The sequence below is a fragment of the Charadrius vociferus genome, unplaced genomic scaffold (assembly GCF_000708025.1).
Source record: "Charadrius vociferus isolate BGI_N301 unplaced genomic scaffold, ASM70802v2 scaffold636, whole genome shotgun sequence".
Lineage (NCBI taxonomy): Eukaryota > Metazoa > Chordata > Aves > Charadriiformes > Charadriidae > Charadrius > Charadrius vociferus.
The window spans coordinates 1,096,499-1,108,182 of NW_009649189.1; the positions used below are offsets into that span (position 1 = coordinate 1,096,499).

General features: G+C 41.8%; 1 protein-coding gene across 1 annotated transcript in view; it reads left to right on the forward strand.

The window, feature by feature from the left end:
• HSF5 (heat shock transcription factor family member 5) overlaps positions 1–8,878 on the forward strand; it is a 33,105-nt gene extending 24,227 nt beyond the window's left edge. The window contains exons 6-7 of the mRNA XM_009888877.1: positions 4,232–4,394; positions 8,811–8,878. Coding sequence (XP_009887179.1) covers positions 4,232–4,394; positions 8,811–8,878 — 231 coding nt within the window. The remainder of the gene's footprint in view (positions 1–4,231; positions 4,395–8,810) is intronic.
• The last annotated feature ends 2,806 nt before the right edge of the window (positions 8,879–11,684 follow it).

Sequence of the window (11,684 nt, forward strand, 5' to 3'; positions counted from 1 at the left end):
TTCATTTTTGTGTGCGTGTTGAAGCTACTGTTTTACTGTGCTATCAGTACTTTGATGCCTTCAGTAAAGTTTATAGCTGGTGCAAATTTGATTGTTCTTAGTCATCTTCCTCTTGGGTATCTTTATAGAAGGAGATGTATATTCTAATCGAGTCTATGCAAAGCTTAAGCCTAGACTGGACTGCTGGATTGTTCTGCTCAGTTCTGTGCAGGGAAGAGCAGGCCCTGTGCTAGTGCCTCCAGAGTTGGCGGTGCTCCTTAACGAGTGTCCACTTGTTATCTTAAGTGTTGACGGCAGTTTAAGCATCTGGCAACTTTTGAAGTGTGTTTTTAGCAGTATGATTTTCCATTGTTGAAGGCCTTCGGAGTTTGTGGTCTGAACTCCCTTGTTAAGAACTGAGGGATTAAGTGTGTGAGCCACAGAGTTGTTTGAGGGGGGAAGGTGTTCTGGTTTTGAGGCCCCATTACTTGTGTAATTGGTGAGAATCCCAATGTTGGTTCTGGTCAGTTTATCTATATGTTAACTGGTTAACTGGGGCTTATTCTGTGTTGGAGAGGAATTTAGGGGCTATTAGGCCTTTTGTTTGACAGATTCCCTCTTTTTGTTAGAAATATTCTTTCTCTTACTAGTGTCCTCCTCCCAAACTCAAGCAAGGCAAGGTTAATTTAAGCCCCAGCTGTCTCTTGTCTAGTGGTGTTTCCAGAGCCTGGGCTCATGGTGGGTGCAGAACTCTCCAGAGATGGGTTCTGTGCTTGTACTCCCATCAGGCTCCTACATAGTTCACTGTCTTCCTTATCCCTGGGTCTGGAAGCCCTCTGAGGCTTTCCATAGCTGTCAGTGCCATGTCACTCAGAGCAAGCTTAGGACAGAATAGTGGCCATGCACAGAAGAGAGTTTTATTCCTCTGTGTAGCAGCGCAGGAGGAGCAAATTCCTCCAGTCTTAATACAAGAACATCAGAAGAGCTCTGCTGGGTCAGACCAGAGGTCCATCTTGCCCACTGTCTCAGGATAATAGCTGTAATGTGATACATAGGGAAGAGCAAGATCAAGGCATGCAAATACAACAGGGCATTCCTCCTTACACTTTCCACTTGAGGACTTCGAATGATACCGTATACTTAATCTTACGTTTCTCTTCTGTGGCCTAAAGTCAGCCCTTAAAACGATGTCAGTTTTAGAGTACAGTATCCTTTTACCAAACAGATCCATTGCTCATGGTCTATTGCACAAAAAGCTTCCTTTTGTTCCTTCTGAGCATGGCTGTTGCTAGGTTCACGTGATGCTTCCTGGTTTCTGTCTCAGAAGAGACATTCAGCTGTCATCCCTTGTGATTTTACAGATCTATTATCACCGCCTCCTTGCTAGTCTTTTAAAAAAATGCTGAAGTTTGCTCAGTGTGGCAGCTGCTCCGCACCTCTGGAGGTGTTCTCAACTTCTTCCATTTCTACTACATCCTTTTTTGAAATGAAGAGAGCATTGGAGTTGTGGGAGAATAGTGGCACAAAGATGTTTGCTGTTTTCTTCTCTATTTCTTTCACAGTATTTCCTAGCATTTACTTGCTCTTGTGACAGCCGGTGAGCCTTGAACTGTCCTCCTCGTAGAACTGGGAGTTTAGTAGAAACCTGCTTTACTCTGCTTTTCTGCTTTCCTAGAAGATAACAAATTAAAGAGCAATTCTTTACATGAAAAGTTTGTGCATTCAATAGTTCAGATCCAGCATTGTCCTCTTAGCCTCACTGAATTCCGGTCCTAGACTTTTACAGGTTTTGGCATTAAACAGGCATATTTTATTCCACTCCTACTCATAAGAAATGTTTTATTCTTAAAATGGAAATACAACATTTCTGTAACGCTTGATCAAGTAGAATTTGCCTCCTATTTTATTCAGTCTCCTTGGCAATATACCTTGCTGAAGGTTGAAACTCTTGCTTTTTTTGGGGAAGGTTAATCCAGCAAACCCCACCATTGGAGTTGTTAATTTTAGTACCTTAGTCTCTCATCGTGGTTCCAACTGGGTATAAGTATAGTCCAGTCACTGTCTTATAAGTCATGTAACCCATGAGATGCCGCAGATTTGGAATTTTTCAATAATTGAAGTGAAAAGGCAAAACTGTCACATCCGTCAGCTGTGGTACCTTTGTTTGATTCTCTGCCAAACAATGTTTGGGACTCTCAAATTGCAGGAGTACTGGGTCTGAGTGAAGAGGCTGTCCACAGATGTGGTAAATCCATGGTCAGAAGCATGTTCACTTAAAAAAATAGTAATAAAAGAGAGAACTTGGGAACCAGATTTGTGTGGGCTAGGCTGACACTATTAGGATGAAAATCTTATTATTGTCTTTTTTATATTAGATTACTAAAGAGTTGGTGTGTAAGATCCTATAAACAGTAATAAAAAGGAATCTGAAGGGGGTACTGTGCAGTATCATTGCTCTTCGGTTTCCACACACACAACCGTAAGGCTTAAAATTGGACACAGCAGAGGCAGTAGAGGTTCAGCAGTGAGGGGGCAATGAAATTCCCTGGATTCGCTGGCCACGCTCGTCCCTGTGCAGCCCAAGGTGCTGGTAGCCTTCCTGGGCACTGCAGCATCCCCAGGTTCTTTGTAGAAGAACTGCTAGTCAGAACGTCTAGACTTCTTAATAATGGTTACCCCAATATGCATTTGTGTTTTGTTTATCAAACAATGCAGTTTGATTTCTACATCCCCTGTCTGATACTGCTCTTCAGTTCATAGTGTATCTATTTTTCCTCTTTTTTTTTTTATAGTGAAATTTGTACAATTGTTTCTAGAACAGTTGTCCTGTGGAGTATCCAAATTAGGAAGCTCACTTGAGAAATCTTCTCTTCTCTCACTAGTTGCTTAAGGCTGCTTACTCATTTTTCTAGAATTTATTATTATGTAAATGTCACCAGGAATGGAGAAGTTCAGATCATCACTCATGAAATTTGGATTCTAGCTGGTGAAGGTAGTGAACTTCAGTTCTCCTTCCTTGTCTTTGTTTTTATGCCTAGGAAGGTGTTGTGGTTCAGATGTGAGACAAAAAGCATTGCTAAGCCAAATGGTTTTCACATGGCCTTGGTGCTGGTGCGATACATACAGACACCGCGTTTCAAAGAACACATAGTCCAGTGGTATCCAGCAAGTGCAGGAGGCGTGTTGGGGGGAACTAGCTCTCCCTGGAGTGTTCAGTTACTGAATTTGCACAGGCCTTTTTGGACATTGTTATACAACTTTGTCAAAGAATGTATATGTATTTCTATTAATATGCATACACATTGCCTTTTAGATATTTAAAATTGAGCAATGACAGACTCAAAGTGGAGGGTGTGAATTTTTGAAATACTAATATCTTATTACCAAGCGTGATGACTTCTTGTCTTCTGTAAACTCACACATACCATTTTTGAAAAGCTTTTTTTTTCCTTAATAGAAGGAAATGTTGCAGGTTTTGAACAATCATTCATCTTTAGGATAATGATGATAGGATATTTGCAGAAGAGATGAATATTCTAGAACAGGTGATAGTGAGAACATTTTTCTGTCTAAAGGTAAAGTCCAAGTGCTTAACTTTGGGTCTTTATTTCCCCAGTGGAATAAAACTATAACTTGGTTGGTTGCCTTTTTTTTTTTTTTTTTTAACCCTACAGATTTTTGCCACATGATCATGGAAATATACCAGTTAAGTAAATGGGTGCCTGCAAAATACATATGGAGCAGCAGCAGAGGGCTCCAAAAAGCAAGCAACACATTATAATTTAATGTCTTAACAATTGGGTGGGGTGGGGTGAGATTTCCAACCAGAAATGTGCGGCTCGCATGTGTAGTTTTGCATCACACAGCTCTGTCAAGTTGTTTGAACTAGATCTGTCACTACTAATACACGTGTTGGTAACAATGAGTGCACCTGGATTTCTTCTAGCTTATTTCTTATAGCTAGTTTGATAACTGAGGGCAAAGCTCAGACTGTGAGGACATGTCCCCTAACTTTGTATATTCTAGTTTTCTGATTTCATGTTTTGCTTAATATTATATTTTGTAAGAGCTCGAGTTTCAATTTGGCAATCTTAATTCTGAGTTAAGAGCACTTATTAAACCATCCAGGCAGTGTTCAACACTTGTTAGATGTCCTTTTGGAGTGGAGAAGAATAGTTGTTATTATTTAGTCCCTAAAATGATGACAAGAAAAATATTAAGTGATCTTTGGTTTTATTTCTCTTTTTTAAAGGAGAATACTAGTGTTGAATGTGAATCCAGTACGTCAGAGACGGAAGAGAGAGGCTTCACTTCAGGAACTGAGCCTGTGAACAAATCTGTAGAAAAGGCAGATTCATCTGTACAACGTAGAAGCAGGAAAAGAAGACACAGTTCCCCCAACAGCAAGTCCCCTGGTAAGAAGAGATTAGACATTTTTTTAGAGATTACAGAGACAGCTGCTATGAAACTATTACAGAAAGGAGAGATTAGAATAGTTTAGTTACTGTCTGCAGTAAGTACTTCATTGAGCCTTCAGTTAAAATATTATACTTGTACAACCTTTTGGTATACTTACCAACATGCTTCTATAGATATGCTTACGCTAATTACTCCTATGTGGAAAAGGGTATAAATTATATCCGCAAATAAAACCTGAAGTCTTGGGAGTTGTGTCAGAAAGCTGGATGTGACGATATTGAGATGAAGTCCATAGAGATGTTTGCTGGAGGGAAACGACAGTGCTATGAAGGAAACACTGAGTAATGAGGCGACTGTTGAAGTAACAGGGGAAAAACCCACCAAACTGATGAAGTTAGTGGAGAAGTCCAAACCTTTTGTCTCAAATCAATAATTAAATTTTGTACCAGTCTGCTGATCTGTATGCTGAAATACACGAGAAAAACAAGCAGCAGAATGTCTGAGGCCAAACAGTTCACAAATCTAGAAACTAAAGGAAAAACCTAAATGTCCCCAGATTAGGGAGACATGAGAGGACACAAAGAGTCCTTTGGATCCATTCGAGAGGAAAAGTTGGTGCAGCCTGCAAGTCTCGCAAGAAGCTATTTCCCTCACAGCTGTTCATCAAAGAGCTGATTGTAGAGTTTGAAGAGCTGTTGCTCACTTCAAAGGGTAGTTTCTAGATTCCAGATAATGATGCTAGTTAATAATTCAGCTCATAACGCCCATCAGTTTCAAACATTTAAGTAAGGAATAAAGTCTTTTTGTCAGGAAGCTGAGAAAAAAGGTTGGATGCCATCTTGAAAGAAGACAGGCTTTTGTTTAAAACACAGAATTGAGAGTTCTTGTTCAATTACTTCCTGGTACCATGGATAATTAGCAAACTTCTCAGCTTTCATATCTACAGCAAAACATTTGCTTAATATGCCAGTTGTAAAGTTATGTACAGGAACACTTTGGAAAGCATTTCCATGGGATTGTTCCACAGAGATGAAACACTGTTACGCTAATGCTAATTAGCGACAATTAGCATAGAGTCGACTCTCTGGGAAATGTGATAGTCATCCAGGTCTGAGTTTCCACTGTTGTAGCTTTTAGGCTTGGTATCATGTAAAGGGTAGAGACAGACAAACGGCACACCTGAGCCAAACCTGGTCAGGCTCAAATAAATAAATTGGGCACAGGATACGAGCCTCGAAGGCGGCAGAGCCCGTCTCCTGCATTTCAGCTCTAAGCCTGAAGCAGACAGGTTTAAATATAAGCTGACTTCTGTTGTTCTGACTACACATTTGTCTGTCAGTACCTCCTTTCTTCTGTGAGTCTTGGGAGACAACTTCTTCCTTAATCTTTCTGTGCTAAAATATTGCATCGTGAAAATTTCCAGGTGTTTCTTCCCAACTTATCCTTTGAAAGTGATTGAGTCCTGTCTGTCTTCCTCTTTTCCTTTGGGCACTCATTTGCAAGTATTCTGAGCCCACACTTTGATACGTATCCTGCTGTAGAGAAGGCTTTTGTTGCATCTATTTCAGCAGGCTGCTGACATCATTCACTTTTCTTTATTATGTGGTGACACCAAGTTCTAGATATCACACAGTGAGAGCCAACATAACGTAGTACCAAACGCCACTGCAATGAAGATGGAAGGAAAAGTCACGTCTGTGACTGGGAGCAGCTCTGAGCCCAAACTAAGGTGATAATCTGTAGAAATGAGCCAGCAATCAAACCCTCCATTGTGGGGGGTCCTTTGCAGAACTGGACCGGATTTCTTTGCCTTTTTGCAGCTATTCTGTAGCGAGAGAGACAGCCGTTGTCTTACTGAAGTGCAGGCCCCAGGATTTCCCTCCACAGCTGCCATCCCATCTCTCCAGCACCATGAATCACTGAAATCGGTTATCTCTTTTCTTCAAATGAAAAACAATATACTTAACCAACTTTCTCAGCTAAATTCGAGTTTACCAGTTGTAAGAACATGCTGGCAACCAGGGTCAAGATGAAAGGCCTCTCTTGTCCTGTCTCCAACAGTATCTTTGGCATTTTTGTACTATTAAGTAGAAAAGGCCTCAGTAAACTTTTCTTCGATTAATTTTTCTAGTCCCTTTTTGAAGCCATGCAAACATTTAGCGTCCATTGTGGCTTTTGGAAGTTAATGTCATTGACATAGGTTAGTTACACAGTGGGTGAAGAACCCTCCTCTTTGTTTTGAATGCCAGTGTTTGCTTTAACTGTATCTTTACTCCTCATGCACTAATTGTCTTTGTACCTGACAGTTTGGCAGAGGGACCCCATTTTCTTTGGTAGGAGCAGGAGAAGAAGAACTATTTGTGAGTCCTCCTGGGAGTCAGAGGCTGCAATATGGTGCAGAACTTTATTCAGCACTAAGATACATCATTGCACATGAGTGTAGGCTGTGTCGTCTGTTCCCTTCCCACTCGTTTTCATGTGAGGCAGTGGGTATGGCTCTCTAGTTCCTGGCGCGTTTGTCACATTGAGGTGTGAGGGATAACTCACCTTCCAGGGACTGCTTTTTTTCAGCCCCAGGCTCTGTCTTTGGACATAGATTTGAAGGTGCCTACTTTCAAATCCTCTACTTTCTAGTTGAGCTCATCTATAAAATGGGATTTTTGGGAGAAAAGATCTGTCAACTTATGTTGGCAGCATCCACACTTGCAACAGGAGTCCTTTTGGACTTCACAAATGATTGATAGGAACTCTAAATTCTTCATGTATCCTTCCCCATCTCCTCTGCATTGTACTGCATGGGTACACTCAGCTAGTGAACACAGCTGTACCGGACCTAATACCTGTGGTTTGTGCTTCCTCTTCTAAAAGAGTACCTAAGAAGCACCAGATTCTGATTGGAGAAATTTTTGTTTGCAGCCCTTCTTTCTGGAAATAGGGATCTCAGAGTAGAGCAGGTGGAATTTGTTACTTCTGGATTTAAGCATTTAAGCCGATATTGATACATTAAGCAAAAAGTTTGCTTCCTCAATGGCTGGCCATATATTTTTGTGAGTCGTCTAGTCCTTCAAATAATCTGGCAACTTCCTCTAATTTTATTTTTTTTTGCTGCAAGAACACCGACATAATACTGACTTATATGAATCCATCATTCTCATGCTCCAAGGTGCCCTAGACATTTCCCACCCACTCCCATGCCACTACAGTTGTGTGACTGCACATTCCCTCTCACTCGCTGCAAAGTAAATAGATTTATAGGTGCAGTTGCTGAGGGCAAATCTTCATTCAGGCAAGGTCTCCCATGCTACCGTATGTTCACTTGAACTGTTTCCTGCCCCTTCCAGACAAAAATAATTTCATTTAGTTCATTAGTGTTCCTACTGGGTCACAGTGAGATCTCCTACAGAGGTGTTGAGAGGTAATGTGGGGACAGGCCTGGCCCCGAACTCTTCAACACCTCCTGTCTGAAGCCCAAAAGGATGTCGCTCTCAGGAGTTTGAGCTGCAGCTTCTTGCTCCAGCTCAGTTGCCATTACCTTTACTACATTATATATTCAGTGAAGAACTTTAAAATTACCTGTCCTGACAGTCTGCTGTGTTGGATGAGTGGATGTTAGATGCTGTCTCCTCACTTTACATAGTTCAGACTCGCATTGTGACTAGTCCCCACGTTTCTCCATCCCTCTGCATTTTCAAGATTTGTTCCCAACAGTGCTTTGGCAGGAGGCAAATGTCAGAAAGTGCAGAACTGGTGCCTATTGGGCAGGAACCTTGTAGAATAGAAAAAGAACAAGGGCTGGCGTACTTTTCCTACCATGTGAGTGTGTCTGTTCAGAGATGAAAGTTCACACAGGTGACATGTGCCGTGGTAGTGCTGTTGTGACTTCATCAGCGCACTTGTTCACTTTCTTGATTGGCAAGATCTGGCTATACATTGGAAGTATCCTCATTTTGCCGTGGATTTTCAATAAAGGAGTCTCTCGTTTGTCCTGGCCGTGATACCCCGAGTTTTCTCAAGGATCTTGGCACCAGCTGGGGCATGCCTGGGGGCAGCTGGGCCTTTCGTGGCTAAGCAAAGGTGCATGTCACAAGCAGAATGGGCGTTTCTGTAGATCCTGCCAGGGGTTTATAGTAATTAACAGTCGGTATCCGTGGTAGTGAGTTTACATATAAATAATCTATCTTGAAGAATGGGAGCACTTCTCTTATAATTTGTTTTGTTATTGTTTTCTATTTAAAGTTGTTAAAAAATAGAATAAGTCCCATTCTTTAAACAGTAGGCCTCAAATTCTCAAGTTATAGTCCACCTTTTGGGCCGTATTTTATAGTACCTGCAAGAAGTACAATTGCTATGTATGCTGCCAATGAAACATATACAAGGACTGATACTGACTCAGTATTCCCTTTTCTTCCTAGATCTCCATCTGCTGGTGGATATACCCTGCAAGCAGGGGTACTTTCCGAAGGAAGAAACAAGAGAGTGAGAAGTGGGTGACAAGTATGTGAAAATGTGCAGCAGCTGCCAGCTGGGTTCCCTCCTCAGACTCCAGCGGCGCTGCTTTGCACACAACAGGCACTTTGCATCGTTTCAACTGCCTTTAAAAGGAAAAAAAAACAACCAACACCCCTCTCTTTTTTTTTTTTTTCGCTTTCATTTTAACTTTGTAGGGTATTAGTTGCTCCATTTGCTTTACACCTCTTCCATTACGTTTTCTACCTGTCGAGTTATAAGGCATCTAGTGGTCAGGAGTATTTTGTATGAAGTAGTCACTTAGTGGTTTGTATTCTTTAGATCTGGAAACTCTAAGCTTTTTGTAAACGGGAAGCCTTAGGAACTTTCTTAGAACTTTCTTACTGGGAAGCAAATTGTTTTTCATGCTGTATTTGGAATCTTTTTATTTAATGTTGTTGGAAGCTGCAGTATACCCGGCATCGATGGCGTGCGGAGCTCTCGCTGGCTTTGCTTGCGGTCGTACTGTGGCCCTTTACTGGGAATTGTGTATGAAACAAAAGCGTAGGAAAGTCACAAGATTCTAGGTCTGAATGGGTCAGGGATTTCAGGAGAGCAGCTATAGGAAAGATGAGCTAATTTTCTGAGTGATTAACCAGGAAATGCTCTTCCTTCCTAAACCAACGCTCTGTTTCAGCAGCAAGTGTATCCTTTCTGGTGGGTATCCATTTCACAGGGCAGCTGCTGAACTCTTACATCAGTGGGGAATTCTTCTGTTTTTATAATTTTCCTTTGATTCTTATGGTATCTGTAATGATAAGTTATTTCGTGTTTTAGTACTTTGTTTTAAATAAGTCTTCAAAGTAGATTTTTAACTTTTAAAGTATGATTGTATTTGTATTGATAGTAGATCTTAAGTTTTTAATAGCTATGTATTTATATTTATGTTAAGGTACTGTTTGAAGGATAAAGAGGGCACATTCTGTATTTGTGGTGTTAGGGAAATATATGTGGAAGAGCACTTAAAACATAAATTTAACTGCTTCATACATATTCATACTTCTTTTATAATTAATTAGAGCTAGTCCTGAGCAAAAGGCACAAGAAAGGAGCAGAGAGAATTTATGGGGACCACCTCAGTGATGTCCTCCAGAGCTTTGAGCAGCTTCTAGCTGTGGTCAGGGTGTGCTAAGGGAACACGGAGCAGTGTGCTCAGGGTGAACCGAGGCGAAACCTTGAATTATTCACCGGCAGTCCAAACTAGGCAAATGCAATCTGAGGATGCTTTTAGGTAGGACAAGTGGGAGTGTTGCCATACCGATTGTCCTCGGGTTTGTTCTTTGTTACCATATATGACATCCGTGCAGTGCAGTTCCAGTTGATGTGACCAGTGAACGGCCGGCTGCTTACGTTCAAATCCTCTTCCTCAAATGAAACCCTGTGGAAAGCATTTCTCTGAGAGTATTCTGGTCGTTAAAAGGAAACAATGTTTGATTACGTTGCTGCAGCGTTGTCACCTGAGGTTGGATTTGTTCTCCCCAGCTGACGTGGCTGGAGACCACTGGGTAATGCGGGAATAGTGGAGGGTCTGTATGTCCCGTGGTAGTTTGGGTCATTAATGGTAGCGGGGTTTGAGCGCAGTGGTCTGGCCTTCCTGGTTTCGAGGTGTAAGGAGATGGAGATCACAGGAGCTCAGCCTTATCAAACTGGAGCTGCTACCTCTTTAATTCAAGTGAAATACAAAGGGGACTTCTTAGCTGGCCTTTCTTGCTCCTCTTCACCACCAACAGGTTAGATACTTTTGGAGATTTGAGTCAGGGGAGTCTTAGTGCCTTAATGCTCTATGATTCGGGAGACAAATAATGAAATCTTAGTATTAAAATTTTTTAATATGCTAATTGTAATAGGTTATGGAGCTGGATCTCCTGCAGTGCAGCACTTTCAGAGTCTGTGTGCATGTAAACTCTATTTATCTGTAACCAACTCACCGATGTGCTGTGAGAGAGCACAGGAGAAAGGGCACTCGCTGCTTTAGGAAATCAGTCCGATATCGCAGGCGGCCTTGCAAGTCTCAGGGAACTCAAGACTGAATTTCTAGCTTTTCAGCACCTTAACGTGGACGTAGTTGTCAGTAAATAATAATAAGTAACTTCTGTAACGAGATGTTTTTAACTATATTCTTGTTAATGGGAACAGGGTAGGATTTGGTGTACCTCGCGGATGTTCTTTTGTACCCCTGCTTAGGCAGTATGGTTGCAGTGATCTGCAATAAATTGAACTTCTCACTTGAAATGGGTGTTGCGTTTATATTTTCTCTGTGTTTTAAATTACAAATGATAGAGTATCAGAGTTGGAAAAAACGCTTCGCCTACCAATAGTTCTTGCTGACACTTTTATCAACAAATAACCATTACCATGCGGACAGGTTTAAAAAAAAGTGGACCAGTTTTTTGTTTCCGCAATTTATTAATTTCTGTGGGGTGACTCCAGGGATTAGTTTGATGCGCGTGTAACAAAAACCCGTTTGCTGTCCTGAACATGTCCTTTTCAGTGAGCAGCGGCAGTGACAGCGAGCGACCCCCGGGACGGCGGGGGGACCATACGCTTTCCGCGCAGGGTGCGTTATTTCGGCATTAATTCCCGGCGAAGCCCCGCTCCGTCCCACGCCAGTGCGCCCATTCCCAGTTACGACCTTACTTTGAGGTTATAGGTCTGACCTAGAGCATTATTCACCTCGCCGTGATGTCAGAGGAGAATAACAGTTGAATTCCAGACCTCTGACATCAGCCTGACCTCAAACCTCCCCGCAGCAGCAGCTGGAAAAGGGGCTACCGAATCCA